The sequence below is a fragment of the Balearica regulorum genome, chromosome 2 (assembly GCF_011004875.1).
Source record: "Balearica regulorum gibbericeps isolate bBalReg1 chromosome 2, bBalReg1.pri, whole genome shotgun sequence".
NCBI classification, from domain to species: domain Eukaryota; kingdom Metazoa; phylum Chordata; class Aves; order Gruiformes; family Gruidae; genus Balearica; species Balearica regulorum.
In genome coordinates, this window is record NC_046185.1 from 121,896,918 (window position 1) to 121,919,226 (window position 22,309).

At 44.1% G+C, this 22,309-nt stretch overlaps 1 protein-coding gene and 1 long non-coding RNA gene across 4 annotated transcripts in view; one reads left to right on the plus strand and one right to left on the minus strand.

Annotated features, from left to right (window-relative positions):
- LOC142600528 (uncharacterized) overlaps positions 1-21,821 on the minus strand; it is a 37,177-nt gene extending 15,356 nt beyond the window's left edge. Inside the window, exons 1-3 of one of the 2 annotated variants that reach the window (XR_012834061.1) lie at positions 21,692-21,821; positions 15,780-15,891; positions 6,842-7,004 (exon numbers count right to left, since the gene is read on the minus strand). This is a non-coding gene — a long non-coding RNA (uncharacterized LOC142600528). Of the gene's footprint in view, positions 1-6,828; positions 7,005-15,779; positions 15,892-21,691 lie in introns of both variants that reach the window. The other variant, XR_012834062.1, reaches the window with a different exon arrangement.
- LOC104641725 (E3 ubiquitin-protein ligase ZNRF2) overlaps positions 21,074-22,309 on the plus strand; it is a 65,133-nt gene continuing 63,897 nt past the window's right edge. Inside the window, exon 1 of one of the 2 annotated variants that reach the window (XR_012834060.1) lies at positions 21,074-22,093. Coding sequence is in view for 1 of the 2 variants with exons in the window: in XM_075745695.1 (XP_075601810.1) it covers positions 21,622-22,093 (472 nt within the window). In the remaining variant the exon portion in view is untranslated. The remainder of the gene's footprint in view (positions 22,094-22,309) is intronic. The other variant, XM_075745695.1, reaches the window with a different exon arrangement.

Genomic DNA, 22,309 nt, shown 5'->3' on the forward strand with positions numbered 1-22,309 from the left:
TGAAAACTGATATCTTCTGCTAAAGACCATTTATCGTTTCTGGATCAGGCATTATTTCCTGCCATCATGTAGGATTTGTGAAAAAGGTAATTATCCCACCTGAAAGAAGGCAATTTTTTTGGTGTGGCCATACCATGTCCACCTCAGGTACAGCAGCTTTTCAGAAAGAGGTCATTTGGAGGCAATTTCAGGCAGTACTGCTTATTGCTTCCTGCGTGATCTTGCCTGCTTTTTGGCTAACTCTTGACCCCTGGGAAGGGGAGGGCAACAACCAAAGCTCACTCTCCAGGCCCAGAGCGTCATGGTATGGAGCAGTGAATGAATAGGCAATTCTTAATGGCTCCCACATCACTCACAACTGCAGTAACAGATTTACTTTTTCCTGTAGCTATCGCTGAGTGGATAGAAAATACATGGAAAAGTTCTACATATCAAGAAGCACTGCTGAGCTCTTCTCTGAGACATACCTGAAGAAATGTATTGCTCTGGTTGGTACCTACCAGCTGGTGGTTAGCAAACAGGAAAGGTGGGAAGCAGATGCATCGAGGTGAAGCTTTTCAGTGCTGCTCTGACCAGAGGAGTTAAGGCACAGCACAGGGACACACACACTTTGAACCTTCAGTTCTCATGGGAGTGGGAAACGTTCAGCAGCTCTTGGGTGGTCCTCAGCATGTTTCAAGACCAGGGATTTTTTTAGGACAGTACGTATGGTTGAACCACTTAAAGTGAATCAACAGCAACTCAAAAACAACTTGTGAATTTAATGTGCAGGGTAGGTGACCTCTAACAGCAAACAAAGCAGAACGTTTGATCTTAAGTTGTTTCTCCCCGGAGGGTGTCCTTTGATTCAGTCTGTGTTTGTAAAATGATTAGAGAATATGAGATATATTGCAAAAGATCAGGAGGAGCAAGAACCAAACACAAGAGAAAACATTTAAACACAAAGGCAGGGGTGGCAGAGGGGCCAAAGAGAGAGAGAGAGCTCTTCTCCATTTCACTGGTGCTTCTTTCCCACTTGTAAATACACTGCTGGGAGGTTAACTGCATGAAGGAAAACCAAGGGTGGGAAGCAAAGAGAGGAGCTGTGACTGATTTCTATGACTCTCTAATAACTGACTGGTAAGCTGGCGCAGCGGATCACTGAATGTCATGAATCATTTGCAGACCAAGATCAAAGAGTAAAGAGGACATAGTTCACCTAGCTGGGCATTTGTGCAGGGCTTTGACTACCTGAAGCCTTCAGGAAACCATTGTTTTTTCTCTTCTCATCTCCATCCTCTTTTCACCTCTGTTTCCTTCTAGACTAAGCCATTTATTTGGTATTCCACCTTGTCTAGCTCTTACTTACTTCACTACATTAATCCAGGAGCTGAATTTCAGCTCGTTTCAATTGTTTTTACCAAGAGGAAATCAAGCCTAAGGATTTCTACTAATTTTTGTTCCTTTCCTTCCAAGTGCTGAACCGTGTATTGGATGGAATAGAAAAAAAATCTCCTTTTGGGAAAAATAAGGATTGACTGGTCTTATGCCTGATCCTATTTCATGTTTTGCCTCCATCTGAATATAGTGCCCTGTAATTGGAAGACCTATGGAGCTGGCAATCAAATTATTCTAGTGTATATGCAGTTCAGATCCAAATAGCCAGATATGGGTATCTCATAAACATAAATCAAATAAATCTGTACAGCAGGAGAAATTTATCTTATCCAGATATCTAGAGCTGACAAAATATGTCTGAGACCTCTACTAAAATGAAAGTATGATGCATAGCAAACAGTTTGGAGAGAGTAGCAATCAATACATTGAAGACAAGAAATAGAAAAAAGGGCTGTAAATTTAAACATCACTAATGCCACAATACTTCTGAAGCAAGTTCTTCTGGTGCTTTTATGGATACAGCATACAGAGATTTTCAAAATCCCCACTGAAGCTGCAGTTCTGTCGGAGTCTAAGCTGACCTAGGTTGCTGTTACCTTTCGACTACCTGCCCCTCTGCCCCACGGCACTGCTGGCTCAATTTTCCAGCTCTCCCTCACACTGGCAAAAACATACCTAATCCTGCTCTTGGATTGGAGAGCTAAACTGGAAGAAAATGCTTCTTGTTTCCTGCCCTCCCCCCCCCCCCCGCATGAAATGAGTTGCTAGTTTCTCTCCCTTAACTGGCTCACTGCATGATCAGACCAGTGAAGAGAAGAATGGAGAGTGCATCTAAGGAAAGGTGAAGGGCAACCCCACCTTAGATCATACCAAACTGCTGTGGAATTGCAGCTTTAAGCACACATCCCCACTCCCAATCTCTCAATTATGCATATGTGTGTATGTGGATGTTTCAAAAGACCTACACATTCACTTTATTGCAGTTGTGTGTGTTTACTTTGATATAGAGATTCTTGAAACGCTGGGTCTACTTGCTTCATGAGTTAACCACATGGAACCACCGTACTCTTTGGCATTCAAATTTCCATTAAAGAACAAAACATGCTCCTATCCATCATAGCTGATTAGGAAATCTTCCTAGTAGGACCCAAGTGTGCAGTGTTTCCTTTCTTGAGTCTGAAAGTAGTCTGAAACAATACTGATGAGAGAGGTAAATGCTGCCCAAACTGCTTGTTTCCATTCAGACTTTGACTCAAAACCTTATTGACAGCATTATAAATGTCAACATTTGATACATAATATATGAACACATTTTAGCAGATGGAGAGGAAGGGAAATGAAGCCAAGATGCAGTTGAGGCTGTGTTTGGAATTGCTGGAAGGAGGATAAGGAAAGGAAAGACGCCAAGAAGGAAGTAGAGCAGAAAGAGAGAAAGGAAGATGGGAAGGAAGGGAAGAGAAATCACTCCTATTGAGTTCTGCTGAATCAAGCACTAACAGAGTGAAAGAATAATAAACAGTGCATTATCTGCTGCAGTGGAAGATGAGGTTTTGCCTTTGCTCATTGTATGAAGCTCTCTTTGAGACAAACAGGAGTTGTGCTGTGGACAGAAGGCAATATGCTCACCTATATCCCTACTGTAGCCCATCCTCCATACCCAGGCATGTAGTTTGTTCTCCTCCACAGGATGATCAGGAGACCTCCTTGGCCAGAGACAGCTTAACCAAAACAGCCCATTAACTATGTATTTTAGATTAACAAGAGTAACCCATTGCCTAAAACTAATAACTATATCAATGCTACAAATTGCATTAAAATTCTGAAAGGGTTTTCTCATACCAAAAAATTATGATCATTCTAGATTAAACAGATATGGGATGCTACCTACACTCAGGCTGTAAAGGAATTTATACCTTTTTCAAAAAGCTCATCATCATGCAGCAGAAACACAGGCAATAGGGATGAACTGTCTGCAAAATAGTCCTTCCAATCTGCCAATGATAACTATATTTCTAGGGTCTAATAAAAAGATGCCAGAGGACAAGATGAGGAAAAACTGTACAAGCAAAAGGTAAACATAACATTTTGCACTCTGGGGACCAGGTTACCAAGAACTATTATTGTTACCCATGTATCAAACAGGCACAGAATGCGATTTTCAGAAATCCGTTCACATTTTCTAAAGAGGAGAGTCTATGAATCTTCCCTTTTCTTCCTCTTCCTATGTTGTTTATGTGCTGAATATTCACACTTCTTTTCTTAGAAACATAGTTGATTTGTCCCAAAGTCTCTGCATTTAAGAGATAAGTGTATTAATTCATGATATTCACTATTCTGGTACTTTTCTTTCTCAAAATATAAAAGAACAACCATAATACTCAAAGCAAATTTCCCCAGGAAAACAAGGGATCTTTTCTATTTCAGGTCCTTGGTAGCTCTATTTTCTTAGAGCAGATCAGTTTGCTGCTTTCAGTCTCAGAACTGCTTATCTAGCCTTCAGCAAAGTGCTATGCACAAGCATAAGTCTGACAAACTTGATTTATGTTAAGAAATAATTTTTCTGTTGTCATAGAAACCACTGCAAGATGATCCAGGCATGAGTAAAAAGTAACAACGATAAGTGGGCTGCTGGTTTCGCCAGTTAAATTCCCCTCGTAGATAATGTCCCACCAGTAATTTCCTTGCCTCCTAGGGCGAAAAGGGCAAAAAGATTGTATCTGGAAGGATGACTGAGAGGAAAAATTTGCCTAGAGTGTGGCTTCAGTGTCGTAAGACAGGCAGGTTGCCCAGTCCAGAAGAGGGTGTGCAGCCAGCACAACTCCTGCAAGGCTGCAGCATGGGGAGCAAAGTAAATATTTGTTTTGAATAGCGAGCGAAACCAGACTAGAAATCCCCCAAGCCTGTTACAGAGACCTCTGTGCCACGGTGGAGACAGACGGAATAATTTGCTTCTCTTATGTCAGGGGTTTGCTTCCATCAGGAGGAATGAATCATACCCGCATTTTAATGTTTGCACAGCTTTTGCCACTGCGCTATGCATAAACAATTTCTGCTTCAGTAAGAGGAAACACCCACCTGGACAGTAACAAATATAAGGGAGTAAAAGAATCAATGAAAACTGATCATCACAACATGTTCATGTAGAAGCATCTTCACGCACCCCAGCACCACCTGCCCACGAGCTCCGTGCCACAGCGTAGGCAATTACACCCTGCCCGATATAAATGATCATTCATTGCCATTTTTATGCAACGAGAGCACAGGAATGTATAGTGTGTACTACAACACACTCAATCTCCACCATCAGTCATTGACATTTTAGGGATGTTTATCCCCAAGATTTACAAGGGCAATGAACATTGCTAGTACTTGCCACTACAGCTGTCAGACCGACTCGCTGTTCTTTCCCAAGGGAAATCTGTTTCTGCATCTGCTACTGTTGGTTCAGCTTACAGCAGGCTTTCAGCTAAAGGGTTGTTGCTGTGGATTCATGGCCTCACAGAAAGGCAAAAGGACAAAAGCATTACTGCAAAAAAGTCAGAAAACCTGTAACATTTTGTGCGGGCTTAGAGTTCCTCTAAGCAATGAGTGGATAAGCCAGAGGAATCCAGTCCGGAACACTCCTCTCCTGCAATTAGTACTGGGAACAGTCCAAAAAGAGGAGGACATGGTTAGATTACAGCTTCTTTTTGCCTCTAAAGCTGATCAGTTGCAATATGTCATAAATTAGAAGAGAGTTTAGTGAACAAATATTGCCTCTTTTTCTGCTGGTGCACTGTCCCGACAGTTTTATTTCCCCTCTATTATTTATCGTTTGAAAATATTTGACAGACAATCTTTCCAAGTCCTTTCTGATCTGAAGCTTATTGATATTAATTTTGCAAGCATAAGAAACAGAGGCAGATCTGGCATTGCTTCTGCCTCTTGATAAGGTGAAAGCAGCTTTTAGCACTGCGTGTGTCATGGATTGTGGAAAGTGAATTCTGAACTGATATTTTCCAATATTGTCTGTAAAATGCATTCTTGTAGGCTTTCCACGCAGCTTTCTCCTAGGTAATAAAAGAAAAAAAACCCCACAGAATACAAGGGGCAGGAAGATAGCTGAAGTAACCTTGCCCGATGATTTAAGTGGAGTTTATGACAGTGCTCACTGGAGTCTAGTTACAAGAATCTGAACAGAAAGCCTGGTTATTTCCTTCTTTTTTCTAGATACACAAAGATGCATGGAGGATGGAAAAGGAAAACAGAACTTAATTATTGTCATGATTATTGTTGCTAGATTATAAGAAAGTGCCTATCTGCCACTTCTTCCCTAGGAGCACATGTACACATCTCTTTTTATGTTCACTGCCTATCCACAACTTGTCTTATACATGCATCTCGTTATGTCTCATTATCACATCTCACTCCCATGCTCTTTATAGTGCAAAACAAGGTGTGTGTTTGGTTATGAAAATGCTGGAGGGGGCGAGGGCGTTTTTGCATGGGAGATGCTGTATTACCATGTCAATCATTGCTCCTTCTCTTTCTTAGTCTTTGCAGATTAATCCTGGATGAGCCCCAACTGGGATGCTTCTGGCACTGGGGAAGCTGAGATTTAGACAGAAATTTAGAAATTTAGATAGCAATTTAGAAATTTAGATGGCCCAGGTCCACTGGCATGTGATTCACACAATGTTATCAAACTTGCACTGAGGGGCCCGAAGCTTTCCTTCCACCATGCTGAAAATCTGGTTTAGAGCTAAGCACAACTTATGGATTGCTGGAGGAAGATTGCCTTTCCTAGCTGAACTCTTTCACCCTGGGCCTATGCATAATCCCCCCCCTTTTTTTTTTCCCAGACAGAAGAAGGGCTGTAAAACCACGACATCTATTAACCAGCCTAGCTACCAAAAAAAAGGAGTAGGGGAGGGAAGACTGCAGGCTTCCTCTCCAGCATTATAGTACTTACTGATGCTGGCTGGGCATGCCATTCTACATGTCATCCAGGCTCCTGCTGCAGTTTGTCCTCCGCGAGTGTGAGTAGTGAAGAACTTTCTGCTGTTGTAGCCTGCTGCTGAGATGCTTCTCGCTTTCTCTTTTGAGGCGAGCTGCAAGTTTTGACTAATGTTCAGCGGGAGATACCATTAAACATTGGGACTTAAAGGCTGCCAAGAACCCTTGGAGGAAGTTCTTTCCTTGGAGGCAGTGGGGCGTGCAGAGAGACTATACTGGGAAAAACATAGGCGACTTCCCCATGAGAGAGGAGTAAGAATGGCTGGAAGTAGAAGAACTGCAAAAGGAGCATAGCAGCATGTCTGCTCAGAGACAATAAACCAAAATCCATGCAACTGGAATAGCAGTGGCTGCTGAGCAATGGTGGTTGCTGTGACCTGAGGTGCAGGCATCATGTGTTCAACTGCGTAACCTACACTCTCAAAAAAGCAGTGATCCCTGAAAACAAGCACTTACGTCACCTACATACTCAGATAGCACTGCCTTGACTGATGCATCCTAGGGCAATTGCAGATCCAGCCTATTCATCAGCTGTTGATAGAAGCTCTGGTGTGGATTAAAGAGGGAGAGGTAGAACAGGAGACTGGTTGTAGCATTAGGAGGGAGGAGAAGAGCCGCAGCAGCAGGCAGGTCTGTGGGAGAGAAGGAGTGTTACATTTGCTGGGATATGAATATAAACTGTGCTGCTGCCAAATCAAACAGTTCCCCTTGTTTTATTTCTTTTTCTTTTTTTTCTTTTTTTTTCAAAAACCCCAGTGACTTAAAGACAGAAAAAGATAATAGTATGCCTTCTTTTATATTCTAGAGCGTCACCCTTCTCCCTGCTGTTTGGCACCTTGCCCATTTCCAGCAGGCACTTTCAGATGCAGATTTCTCCCTCAATAGGTATGGCGGGGCTCTTTGTCCTCATCTTCCCCTACCTTCATTAGCGGCTGTGCGTTGGGGGCCTTGCTCAGATATCAGAGGGCACAGGGCCGGGTAAGAAGCAGAGCAGAAAAGGCCCCCTGAATACTGATTCATTATCATGCAAATGGAGCAACACCCCAGCTATGCAGAGGGCGGTATCTTTATAAAGCATGCGTAAATACCGCACAAAACAATGATTACACAGGGCTTATGCATCAGTTAAAATTCACTCTGGACAGGCTGGATAACACTTATCTATATATGCTAAAAGAGATTCGCTTAGGATCTGCAAATGGTTTATAGATGTCTCCTGAGACGGGGGCATTGCCTGGGGCGTGGTGCACATATCCGCACAGTAACGTATCAGCAAGCTGTGACAAGAAGACAGATGAGGGTAGGCAACTCGAGATGATTCCCATTTGTCTGTATACATGTGGCTCAAAGACCAGCTGTCCCTGAGGATTCACTTGGGGTCCTAGCTGGATGCTATGCCCAAATCTCTGGTGTGTCCACAAATATGGACCAGCTCATCTGAGCGTTTCCTTTGCACTGCACTAGGCTGGGTTATAGCCCTAAATCCTTGCGCTGTTGACAGTCACACTGGCAACCTGGGGGGTGCATTTTGCGGGAAAACCATTTTGATAGCTCTAGTTCTAGTTATGGCCTGTGGTTTATTGGAAACGAATGACAGAGGAGCTTGGGTTAGTATAATGCTGAGGGTTGTGGGATATACCCACAGCAGCTCTGAAACCAAACACAAATGAGAACCAAAGTGCTTGTACAGTTTCTCCACCTCTGTTCGCCCACCCTCCTCTCTCACAGGAAAGGTGACTAGGATGGAGATGGGTGATGACTTGCCTGCAGCCCTGCAGTACAGCTGCACGCTTGAGCTAACCCTACAGCAGTTTCTAAGGGGCTAAACCTGAACAATTTGGCCTAGGAAAACCTGTTTCATCAATTCCAACTTCTTTTTTGCCACTGTGGAAATGTTTTCTGGAAGCGTTGTATGATGTCTACCTACACAAATAGCCATACAACATGCTGGATTCGCAACCATATAATTACACCTTCCAAAATAATATATTGTAGCCCTCTAAAGACCTGAACAGGTAGGTAATAAATCCTTTGATGACAAGTACTCTGGAAGGACTTCAAAAGCACTGCCTGCTGTGGAGAAGAAGAGGAACTAATCACCCTTTCTAGACCCTCTTTGATTTGTGGGGGAAAAAAAAAATAAATCTCCACATTTCTTTGAAAATCAGCATAAGGCAATACTGTCTACAGAAATCTGCTTTCTGTCCTTTCAGGTTCTCACTTTTCAGACATATCCATTTTCTGGTATGTAAAACACATGTAAGCCTCCCAGTAACAACTATGTTTTCAGACCTTTATTAACCAGTAGAACTGGGAAATTGGCATATCCCAGGTCTGGAAGAGGTGGATAAGGAAAGGATCTTATGAGCTCTGTGAAAACCAAAATTTGGAATATAATTCAGGATTTCTTGCAAATGTTGACCAATTGACCTGCTCATTGGACATGTGCCAGGCAGTAGCCTCATTAAGAGATTCCAGATGAATCATACGCCTCTTAGAAAGGCATCTTAGTGAACTTTTTCTGCAAAGACTATTGATGTGGTTCCAGTTATGTTGGACTCTGGTAGATATAATGGCAGGAATTTTAGCATGTGTGTTACAGAAAGAGGTGAATAGATATACCAGGCTAGTTTAACCACAATTTTAGCACCAGTCTGGCTAAATCTGTTTCTAAATCAATCTAGTTCTGCTACCTCCGTGACCAAACAATGCACAGAAAGGCCTTAAGAGCTGAAATGATAAAACCCCAAGGAGCAGCAGTTCATAATGAAAACAACAGGGCTGATAATTAAACTTCTACCCATGGTCTGAGTTGGCAGTCAGCTTAGTTAGCAAACAGTGATGGAGAGAGACAGTCTAAATTCTTTACTGTCTGTCTGTGGGACTTACCAGCCTTGACAATGCTTCACCCTGCCTCTCTAAAATGGGGTGAAAGGCTCCATTCAGGCAACAAGCAAAGCTGTTTCCATCTGGCATACTGCTTTCTCATAAGTTTCCCCCAACTGATTATTAAGGAGCTGTTTTATATAACCCACCACCACTCCTCCATTTGCCCCTGGATTCCCAGCTCATTCTTGCCTCATTACTTCAGTTTTGATGCCCGCAAAACATTTTAATAAGAATTAATTTCCTACGTGAGAAAGCCCCAATATGCACCACACAGTGATGCTGACAAAAAAATGTAGGTGCTGTACCACCTGATTCCTGGGATTTTGTGATTAATTGTGACAGCAGCATTAACAGTAAAGACATTTGTTTTATGTCAGCTGCTGATTGACAAAATATTTACCTATTTTCCTCCAGTACTGGTCATATCTATAAATCCCCAGGTGAATTCAAAAGTGGCTTCTCTAGCCATTACAATGTCTACATGATAAAGTATTCCTGTGAGTCATTTTTTAAGATCTATCCTGCTGTATGTGAACTTACAGGGTATTTTTCCAGAAATATTTATTGCATGTTCTGTGTTTCACAGCTCTGCTAAGAAGGCTAGCATTAGTGGCAATTTTTTTTTGTGACTGGCATTTGCATAACTTGGATACCATGACTTCTGTGAAAGTTCTGTATTTCCAAAGCTCTTCTTATCATAGGGATCTAGTATAAAATGTATTGAGCTTCTGTGCTTATTAACATTCTTTTACTTACTGTTTGAGCTTCTTGCAATTTGTAATGTGTTTTATCCTGACAAAATGAGGTAGAGAGTAGAAAAAAAAAGAGGTAGAGAGTAGAAAGGGAGGAACCGAATCAACAAGAGACAAAGTGACTTATAAGTTGCCCAAATCAAGCCAGATAGCTGAAAAACAAGGACAAGAAGTTTCCTTCTGACCTACGCTGCTGCTCTCCAAGCATTGCACCCTCTTTCCAGTTTCTTCCACTGGGAAAGAATCCTTCATGAAATAATTTTGGATTTAACAACACGTTTTTAATAGCTGTTAGCATACTTACTCAGTTTTACTTTTTCTCTTCCCCTTGCAAAATGCCCTTCATAAAAATGGAAGTGCATTAAGATTTCTCCTTCAGTCTCCACTGCAAATAGGGACCTGAATCAAAGATCTGGTTTGAGCATTATTAGTAGAGGCACATCAGATCAAGTGAGCTACAACTGATGAAAACTGCATTGTAATTTTGTCAGAGAGAGCAAACTATCAGATCATCAAATACAATTTTAAATGAAGTATGAAGCCTGAAGGGACTCTGGAAAGAACCATTTTTGGATAAAGGCAAGGAGAATTACTCAAAATACAAGGAGGGAGCTGCAAAAAAAAAAAAAAAAAAAAAAAAGGTTCTTCAGTTTCTTCAGTTCAAGGGGTTTTATGTATTTGTGAATTTTCTAAAGCACTATTTTCCTCCACTGTCATTGTCTAAAACACTGCACTCCATAACTGTCGTCGTGCATTTACATTTTTCTTCATCGTTGAGGACAGCCAGCTTGAATTACAAGTTGTCCATAGCCAAATTCTGAAATATCAGGATATTAACTCGGATGTGGCAATGGATTAAAGCAGGGCTGCTCCATCCCTTCTCCTGGCCTTGCAGGGAAGGGCGTTGAGGGGCCACACAGCAGCTCCTGAACTGCCACTCTTCCCGACTGACTTTTTTTTTTTTTTTTTGCTTTACTCTAACACATCAAGCTGTCTGTACCCCTCTGTCAGCTCCAGGCAAGGATGCCAGCCTCTCAGATGAAGGCAGCATGATCAGGCAATGTTGGTGGCTGTGTCAGCCACCCCAGCTTAATCTGCTGCCGCGTGGGTCTGTACGCTGCCAAAACTCTGTCATTCCTGTCTCATGGGTAGCAATTGTTTGTAAAACCAGTCTACAATAGCACTGAGTCCTTTACAGAAGTTATTCCTTTACCACAACTTGGGGATTTGTCCAAGTCCTGAGTCCCTGAGCCACTAAAAGGCCCCACAGAATCTCTCTGACTTGGGTCGTGATCCCACAACCCTCACTGACACATAGCCCTGACTCATGCTCTTTGTATGAACAGGAGCGTTCCCTTCGCTGAACCACACTCCTAAACACAAGGCAAAGGATCCGGTGGGGAATTTAATATTAAGCGCAGAATGCTACATTATTACCATTCAACCTAACTCATCAGTCCCTAAAATATATTTGAAATTTCATTACAATAGATTGTGTTTTGCACAAAGCAAGTCAATGCTCTTAGTTGGGATTACATCTGTTATTTCCTAGCACTGTATTGAAAAAAACATTGCTTTTAATACACTCTGCTATGTTCCTAAAGGCTTAGGAACTAATGTCAGCTAAATACATTCATACTGGATGTTCAATCGCTGCACCAAATATGCGTTGCAAACTAGCCACCATTAAAATGTTAGTGGTTCCTTCCTGAATAATTTGCTATCACCAGATTGCATGTCCTTTGAGTCCTCTTAAAAGCTGAAAAGGAAAGGATGGACAAGAACATGATATGATGACACCAATGTTGAAGTGATTTAATTCAGTGTTATTACTATATATGTGGAATTTTTTTTTCATGCTTTTAAATTTCATTGGGGAATTTGCCTAAATTCCTGCATTCTTTTCTTGGCATTTCTTTGAGTCTTTCATTTTCTTTCCCTTTTCCCTTCCTCTTTCCTTTGCGCTTTCCTCTCCTTTTCCTCTTTCCTTTTCCCCTTCTTTTTCTTATCCTTTTCCTTGTTTTTCTGTTCTACTCTAGTTTATTCTACCTTTTGGGTTTTTACTATTCTATTACTTTTTATTTCAAGAAAATTCTAGACATGTGATACAGTTTTGCATGCTTTTGCTCCTAATAATAATTATGGGCCAAATGTTGCACCCTGTAAATTTGGGTGGATAAATTTGGTGTAATTGCACTGATATTAATGGAATTTAAACTGACATCAGACTCTAACCCTACATTTTAATGATTGATTTGCATGGTCTCAGCTGTGAGACAATTTGTCTTAAGCCCCCATTAAATCAGAAAACGAGTGTTTCTGACTGAGTATGCCAATCATTCTAGCTTATCTAGTGAGAGATGCCACATGCTTTCTCCTGTTCTAGCCTTAATTTTTGACAGCTACTTATGCTACTCATTGTCTAATTGGGCCTGCCAATCCTCCCTGTATGTCCCAATCTGTCCAGCTCAGACACAAGACTCTGAAATGTTTTTAAAATCTGCATACTGTTGTTGATTACAAGAGATGGGAGGGGGGGAAATACAGCCTAGATGTGACAACAAGCTTACTTCTATATGATTATTGTTCAGAAAAATAAAGAATTGCAAAAATTAAAAGAAGAAATTACATTTGAGTACTTGGGCTTTCTGACTATAATGGGAGGAAGGGTATTATGGACAGGACAAAAGACACATTTCCTTCTGAGGCTTTCACAGAGCAGTAAGGGCTAAATCCTGCCATTTTTTTCCTTGCTGTGCTGTGAAAGAGGAGGAGGTAAGAGTTCTTCCAAGGTAGTACCAAATGGTAGGAGATTCAACTTGCCAGTGTGCCCCGATGCACAGCGTAGGGTTTCTGAAGGAAGAGGATGTCCTTGCACGTAGCAACGGCTGGTAGGTTAGGACCTCCTTTGCCTGCATGCAGAGAAACAAGAAGCCCCACCATGCTGTGTCCCACTGTGAAACCCTGCTTACCACCACCAGGATTCCCTCCATGGAGGATACATCTGCCAAACTGCTTAACTTTAGGGTTGCAACTTGCCAAACAGCATGCCAGCATTTGGGCTACAGTTTCTCAGTGGGGCTGGCAGAGCTCTGACATCTGCCAGGACCTGATCCAAAGCTCATGGGATTCAATGGGGAAAAAACCAAACCAAACCAAACCAAAAAAACAACCTCCATTGATCTCGGTGGCTTTGGATCTGTCCTTTTGCTCATCTTCTTTGATGATTTATACAACACTGACATGCATATCACTTCTGAAGCACACAGAGGACATGGTTTTAATCTCACCATTTCCCTGGTGACAGGGAAGGAAGTGTGCTGGCAGCTAAGACACTGAAAAACACTCATTATTCTGTACATTATTATTACTTTTCTCTTCCCTATGGAAGGTAGAAATTACAATGAAAAATCACAAATGTTTTGTTTTACAGTCTTTGCCTGCCCTTAAAGGCACAGTAAAATAGTACAAATTGCAAATTTTTGTGTGTGTGTAAAAATGATGAGAATGTTTGGTATTGAAATGGGAGGTAAGAGAACATTAACAACTAAAAGCCCCTGCTAAGCAAATGACCCCTTTCCCCAGGAAAAGCTTTGTGAGGGAATCTTTCCAATGTGCCAGGGAATTCTCTTCTCAGATTGGAAGGTGAGAACATTTCATCCTTGTGAATTCTTTGTAAAATCAAGATTACCAGGCCATTGGCAGCAGCAGTGCTCTACTAGTTATGCTGCTCCAGACCAAGTCCTACAGTAACAGTGGCTACAAAACAAACTTAAAGTCACAACTCAAGCTTCCTTGTGTCCTGAAGAGCAGTTTTCAGGAGCAGCGGGGGGGGGGTAGCTATGCTGGGTGTCTGGCTCTCAGACACAGTACCCTGTGCAGTTCTTCAAGGGATGCCCCCGCAGCACCCAATTTCATGGAGCCACAGTACCTCCTGCCCACTGGAGAGATTCGCAAGCTGCCAGTTGCTTTCATAAAGCAGGAGGGATGCTTTGCTATGTTTTTAGATTTTTCATTCCAGTCCAACACCTTTTTCCTCCTTTGTTTCCTCACCGGCTAGTGCAATTTTTTCAGCACTAGATGTCAGTGTGGACTTGTGATACCAGATTGCTCTGTATTTTTCCTTTAACAAGAGAGGAAGAATTGCTATCGATAATGAATACAAGTCTCTCCAGCCTCATGATGTGCTTCCTACAAAATGAGTCTTTTCTTTACTGTTTGAACTCCACATGCAAAGTGTGGAACTGCATTCTGTCCTTGATTGGGATTAATATGGCTGTAAAAGGACCCTATCCATTTTGCGATCATATCACGTCTGAGTTAAAGAGGAGCTACCATGACTCTGGAGGAAAAGCTTTGTTTAGAAAATAATAAAGAAATGGTTCTGAATTATCTTGATAAGTTGTTACCTTGCTAAGGCAGAGGCGTACAGGTGCTCCACAGGGATGGTTAACCCTGTAACCAACAGCACTCATTGCAACAAGAACCTACTGACAAGACTGAGTCTTTGCACTCCTATTGTCTAGAAAGACATTGCATCATCTAGAAATGTTTTGCTACAGCAGGCTGTTACAAGGACTGTTCTAACTTGAACTTAATTTATTATTTGCCTGGCATTTTCTGAATACTGAACTGAAACCAACTCAGGGGAGAGCAACCTACCAGGAAGTGTATGTTGGCTTTCTGAAGTGGCAAAATGACGGATTTCTATTAGTCTTCAGAAAACATTTATTTCTTTAAGAAATTTAAACCTCCCGGTCTAAATTGTGAGTGGTCCCTGTGCTGTTCTGGGAGGACAATGCATGAAGCAGCCCAGCTCCCCTCATTTTGCAAGCAGCAATCTAGAACAAGACGCTGCTCCTCTTGCTCCTGGAGACGTCAAGCGGGGGAAGGGCAGAGGAGGAAGCGGGTTCACAATTCTAATTTCTCATCTTTTACTTTCATGGGTTCTGGCTTCTGTTAAATGGATCTGAGCCAACACAACAGATGGAGCCTTTTACACCGCCCTCGTGCTTGGTTTACACCAGGCGTGATGCACAGAAGCCGAGGCAGAAAACGCTTCTGGCAGAGAACATGAAGTGGAGCTCTCTGACATTCCTCCCAACTCAGTGTAGTTGTGCCTGCAATCTAGGCCTTCAGAAAAATCCAGTTACGTGCTTTTGTATTTTTCACTATGCAGTAATTCATAAAGTATTACCCGGATACAGGCACTAGGACACCTTGCTTTTATTATACTTTAAGTTTGTTACAGTCCCTTTGACTTCTGTTGCAAGAAGTCACAGCAACACATGGGTGACCGCCCAAGCAGCTGTGCTTAAAAGCCCTACAAGTAACTATTTAGTGGGGTTTTCTTTCTCATTATTATGCTTATCAGTAGGAGACTGTAAGTAGAAGGCTATAGAATATTAAGAGAGTAGTGCTTAAAACTATCAGTTGAAAATATTAGCAAATACTGTGCAAAAATAAAGACAAAGGTATTTTTTTCTTTTGGATTCTGAGAAGTTAAGGTAATATTTGGCAGATAATGCAGAACCTGAGAGAATACAAATTGTACTTGGCAAATCTAACGTCACATGGCTCTACTACCTGCTGTTATTCCTACATACTTCACTGTTATTGTTTCTGTGGTACTGTTTTCCATTTACTCACCTCTTCCTATAGATGTCTAGCATTCAAGCAATTAGTACTGCTAATGAAAGACATATCCTGTAAAAAAGCTTGTCTGCAATCAGCTTCTGAAGACTGATTTACCTGTGTAATACTCACCGTATCAAGACTTGAAGTGCTTGCTTTATTTACTACCATGAATTGTGCAGATAAGGCTCTCTGTAAAGGCAGCTGCCTCTCTAGGTGCAGAAGGGTTTCGTGGTCTCGCTTTCTGCAAGGCAAAACAGTGTAATTCAGACATACGCCTTAAAAGACTGTCATTATTGCCCTCTGCAGAAGTAAAGGGAGCTGAGGTGACCAACAGTGCTCCCCCAAACTCCTGAATCCACACTGAGCTGGCATTGCTGGGTGCTGATACACCAGATCTGAAAACAAGAGACAGTAAACATACTTCCCATCTGTTAGTTTGTCCTCCACCCCTTCTTCTTAGAAATCACAGCAACAGAAAAATTAGCTGGATGGGACCTTTATATGTCAACTTATCCACCCCGGACTCCCATACCGCCAGATCTGTGTATCATGCATTGCTCAGATAAACACATATTGATGTTGCTTCATTTATGAATTGGTGCAAATGCCTTTAGTGTAGATGTGGGCACAGTCTAAGACGCTATTTGTCTTCTGTTATTCCTTAGGCATATAATAAAAATGGTCTGCACAGTAGCTTCTTGTCCTGGTAGCGTTGGGGGGGGGGCTATAGCTGCGTGAAAGGTCAGGAAGCTACACAATGGGATAATTCATGTAAAGCTGATAACAAAAAAACCCCACACTACCAAGCAAAACTAGTGCAGTTTATTGGAGAATCAGTAATAACACTGGCCTGATTATGCCCTAAAATTGCAAGTTCATATGAATGGCATTTGGTATTGCATCTGGTTACACCGACAAAGGTACTCAGGGGCTACAATAATACACCTGTGAATGTAGAGCAGCTTAGAAATTATTATGGTGAACACTCTTTGCTATTAAAATTGTTACACCAAAGTATATTTCTGATAGTACTACTTCATAGCATGTGGTAATGCACTGCACAGCACAAATTGCCATTTCTTCAAGTAAGTTATTTCCAAGTATTTCTTCCTGTACAAAATGGTCAATCAATAAGTCCAGTCAAAATGTCAGTTTATTTTTAAGACTATGTTATCTCTTCTGTGAACATCAGTTTTCTCTATGGGTAACTCCAGTGTACAAAATACAGCATATTGTTTACAGTATGATAGAAACTTCAGAAAAGCATAAACTTCAACCAAAAGATAGGTGGTTTTAAAAGAATTTTTGTAAAGCAAGGATAAACTCCCTTATCCTTGTAAGCATCACTACACATTTCCAGAATAATTTTAGGACCCAAGCCTTGAGCTTTACAAGCTGCTTAGTTTTTTTATTTCATGAAGACTGATCACAACATGTTGCAGGACTGTTTTTAATGCATCAGTGTACACATATGCATAAATCTTTGTAGGATTAAGGCCAATATGTACAAAGAATTATTCAATGCAAATAAAAATCAAAGATACCGGATAATAGGGTCTTCTACATCTCTTGAAATTCCAGTTACCAGCAGAGATAGCCTGATACCAAAATATATCTACAAAGATGCCTACGATAGCTTTATGTATAATCCATAGCCATACCGTCAGGGATAATATGGGACCTATTTCCCTTAGCTTACAGATGAAAACATATCTTATAACAGTGTGGTCTGCTGGATGGCTTACTCTAACTGCAATTGTAAGGCATGTGTATTTTACACATCTTATTTTAGCGGGATAAAACAGTTCTGTTTTGATTTCTCTATGAGCATCTGAACACTTCGGAAGCCTTCATTTTCAGTATCTGTGGAGAGGTGGTGTGCAGTGCTATTTATTTTAAACAGCTGAAATACACAGTAATGTAAAAACCATATTGATCTCTTCCAACCACAACATGCACCTCTGGTTTGGTATCTGATCAGAAAATCTAGTTGCTCAAGCCCTATTAGGAGCCCACGCTAGCTATTATAAAATTAACCTGTATGTTATGAGTGCATGCCATTGTTTATTAAACCTTTCTCCTTTAGAAATGAGTGCCTGATCAGTTCTGAACAGAATGTAAACCTCTGGCTGGCTTTATTAGGTCAGGGTCAGATGCTTTTGTCAGAAATGAAACCTTGCTTGAAACCTTGTTTCAGCATCTCTGTAAAAGACACCAAAGAAGGGAGCAGGAGGGGAGAGGGAAGATGATCTATCTGTCTGCATAGCTCACTGTTGAGCAAAATTCAGACCCCTGTTCCATTTATCAGCACACATTTTCCAAAATGTGCAATATTATGAATTCACAGCTAATTTTATATGCTTAGAGCACACCTGCCACCTGGTATTTTCAAGGAAACTGGTCAAGAAACAAGTTCATTATTTTCACTTGCTGATAGACAAAGTAGCGTAACCAGAACTGAAGTGGAGGTATGCAGCTTATAACAAAGAACAACGAGTATATTTGCCTGTCTAAACCAGTTTGGTTTTTTTCCACTATCCTGGACAAGGAACAAGGTTAGTTCCTATTTTGTGCTTAATTACAAACAAGATTCCTTAGATATGTTTCTACAGGAATAACAATATTCACCCATACAGGCCTATAGAAGGCAATTTTTAGATCACTACCTGCTTTCCGCTGAGTCCTTGAGATCTGTGGAAACATGGTCAGCAGCAAGTTCTCCTTTCTCTCTGCACTGCTTCCTCTTGTCACTTGTTATTTTCTATGCTGGGTAGGAAATGGACATTTTTATGCAAACTAATTCTGGAGTATAATAATGAACAAATGGGTGGAGGTTACAGTGCCAGGTACTTGCCTCTACAAGACTTAATGGTTAGTAGACAGTCATTTGTTAGAAGAAATGTTAGCTTGAAAACCTAATTGTACTGTTGGCTACATAAAGCAAATTTCCATATGTAGAGAAATTCCTATTCAACCATTTATACGAGGAACCGGGAAGGATGGAGAGGAGAAAGTTGGCTCAGAAACATGTCACATTGCTTTTCTGAAGATGTAGGTGTTCTTTGAGGTATATGTCCTGTTTAGACTCACACTTGATAATAAGAGAGCTGCAAATATATGCCCTAGATGCAAAACAAAAACTGAAGCCCCCCCTCCCAAAGAAAAAAGAAAATCACATCACACTGGGAACAGCCACGCTCTCTGAGAACACAGGCTGTCCTGTTGTTGTGACTTCTTTTCTGTGAAATATTCTATGCTGTTAAAGGTAATTTTCTGATTGTAAGACTGAGTAACTGTTTGGATGTCTTGGTTTTGGTTTTTTTTTCCCCATAGACTTTATAAATTAATCCTAAATTGAATAAAAGGTTATTCACAGCCAAACATAACCTGTATTTAATACCTGCTCAACTCTTAGATCCACTGTAAAGAAATTACAGAAAGTACTGTAGTACTGTGTAGCAACGTACTACTTTCAAAATGCTATTTATTCTAGCAGCTGACCAGCTCTGCTAGTACTCAGTAGTAGAAATCTTAAAAACTCCATAAAACTCTGAGCATGCTGTCCTCTAAACCTGCTCCGATAGGGCTGAACATGCCACAGGCATTCTGCAAGCAGCAGAAATTATGAGTCATGTTTGCAACATCCCTTGCCCGTGCGGATTCTTGGAATCTAGCAAGATAGGAATTCCTACGGTAGCTTTCCCTTCTGTGGGAACATTAATATGATCTCTAACTTCTGCATAACTGCTTATTTTCTATACTGTTAGTGTCTTTAATTTGGCTGAAGCTGGCCAAGGGTTTCAAAATGGTAGAGCAGACGGCACATCCACGCTGATTTTTTTTTGTGTAGGAAAATGAACTAGAGAGTGCTCATGCTTGATCTACCTTGGGGTATCTACCACTGCTAGCAGAGACTGCAGCTTATCATTCACAAGTGGGGATGGCATAGCTTGGGACGGCAGATTTTCGACCCCAGCTGTCTGCCCAGCACCCAGCACACAAAAGACCAAGCTGTTCATCAGACAGCTGTGGAATCACTGCCTCTTACTGGAACCGGCGACAGTTTACAGCAGCATCCTCTAAACGGGGTTCAGATCATTTAGAGTGGCTCAGCTATCCAGGAAAGCAGTATTGGGACAAAGTTAGGGCTGGTGACCTTCTCTGCCATCCCAAGCTATGGTGCCTCTTCTTACAAATTGAACTGTGAGCTGCATTGATGCCAGAAAGTGACTACATGCGGTTGTAATGTAGATGGCGAAAAAAAGGGGAAAGGGAGGCCTTTGCACCTATTCCCATCTGAGGATGGGAATACATGTAACAACGTCCATGTCATAATTACCCATACATGTAATAGGTATAGTACAAAAGTTACATAATTGTGTATTAATTAAGGTTTTGATCTGGTTTATTGTATTAATTGTAAAATAGTTTGGGTACTACGCGGTTACGACACAGGCATGAATGTAGTTGGAATCCTTACCTAGACAGTATGACGGAGAATCCCAAGACGATGTATAGCACTGCTTCACGGTGACGTACCTTCTTTTAGAGCAAACAGTAATTAATAAAAACAAGCAGTTTACCTTGGATGACTGATTGTAGGAATCATGGTCATATAAATTAAATGTATATGACATTCAATATCATGTATCTTTAAAGACATAATTTTGTCTCTGTTTTGTCATGAGGAAACCAAGCCTGTTACCCACATGGGTATAATCCACAGGGCCAAATTTTTTGGCTGTTAGTCAATCCTTGTGTAAAGTTCTCATCAATAAGAACGGGAGTTTTCTCTGAGTAAGAGACTAAAGTCTACAGGATTTTCCTGTATCGCCTGTGAACCAAAGGTCTAAGAGTTTTTCATCCTCCTTGTCCTGCTTCTTCCCTGCATATACCACGAGAACCGAGACCCACAGCAAACCGCCCGGGTTGGAAGTCTCCTACCCGGGAAAGCCCCCGTCAGGGGTAAGCGGCCCCTGTGCCAACCACCTCGCCAAACCCAGGCTCGGGGAGCGCCGGGCCGGACCCTCCGCCCTCAACGGCCGCCGTGCGCGCCTGGCCGGCCCGCCAACACCACAGTTCGCCTTCTGCCGGCGGCAGTTTGGCTTTTAACTGCTTCCTCGCCGGGGCGGCCGCTCCGGCGCCCCGCGGGCTTCCCCTTCAGATCCTCCCTCCCCGGCAGGTTCTCGCCTCAGCCCCGCGCTCCGAGCGGCCCCGTCTCGGGGACTCTCCCTCCCGCAGGGAGCGAGGTTGGCAGCCCCGGAGCGGCCTCGCCCAGCGCCCGCCACCTGGCGCTGCCCCGCACCTTGCGTGAGGAGAAGGGCAGGAGGCGGGGCGGGGCGAGGCGGCAGGCCCGGCTCGTCGCGCCGCGCCGCCGGGGGCCGGTCCCCTGCCGGGCGGAGGAGGGGGGGAAAGGAGAGGCGGCGGCCCTTGCCGCCGTAACCGCTCCCCATCCCGCCCGTTGGTGCCGCCCCCAGTATGGCGACACGGTAGAGGAGCGGCTGCGCCGGGGTGACCGCCCCCTCCCGCCTCCTTCGGCAGAGGCACGGCGCGCCGCGGGCGAGCGAACGGCCTCGGCGGCGCTGCTGCCGCCGTTGCCCCCCACGGAGCTCAGCGGCGGCGGCGGAGGATGACGGCGGCGGGCACAGCAGCAGCAGCAGCGGCGGCGGGGCCGAGTGGCCGCACGGCGGGAGCCAGCACCGTCCCGAGCAGCTCATGGTGGCGCCCCAGACCCGCGAGCAGCGGCCGCGCCGGGGCCGCCAGTTGAGCCGGATCCCGGCGGGCGGCTCTCCCCTCTCGACACCGACCCACCGAGTGACCCGATCCCTTCCCTCGGCGCGCCCTCTCCCCCTTCCCCGGCGCGACCCGCGCCTCGGATCGCCCCCGCCGGGGCTGGACTCCCACCGCCCCCGGGCGCCGCGGGGAAGGCGGCGGCGAAGGGCACCGGGCAGCGCCAGGCGGCGGCGGGACCATGGGCGCGAAGCAGAGCAGCCCCACCGCCGCCAATGGCCGCACCCGGGCGTATTCGGGCGGGGATTTACCTTCCTCCAGCAGCAGCAGCAGCGGCGGCGCTAACGGGACCGGCGGGCGCTCGGCAGGCGCTGGCGGGCGGTACGCGCACCTGGCGGCGGCGCCTCATGCTGCGCCCGGCGGCGCGGCGGCGGCGGCGGCGGCAGGAGGAGCGGCGGCGGGGGGTGCCGCGGGGTCGGCACCCCGGAGCAGGTCCTTAGGGGGGGCCACCGCCTCCGGGGCCCGGGCCGCGCAGTCCGCCTTCAACATCCCCCACAGCAGCGGCCCCTACGGCTCGCAGGACTCGGTCAACAGCACCCCGGAGGAGGGCGGCCGGGAGCGGCCCGCGGGGGGCGGCGGCGGCGGCTCCTCTGGCGGGCCCCGGCTAGTGATCGGCTCGCTGCCCGCTCACCTCTCGCCGCACCTGTTCGGAGGTAAGGGTCAGCCCGCGGAGCGGGCGCGGCGGGAGGGTTTAGCTGCCTCTCCCGCTGCTGCGGGGCTGGAGGCTCGGGGGTCCGGGCAGGCGGGTGGGGTGAGGGGGTTCCTTCCCCGGTTCCTGGCCCGGAGGAGGGACGGGTAATGAATCATCACTTTGGGGAGAGCGGCGGCTCTTCCAGGCTTGCGCCCGTCGGAGCGGGGCACGGTTTGGA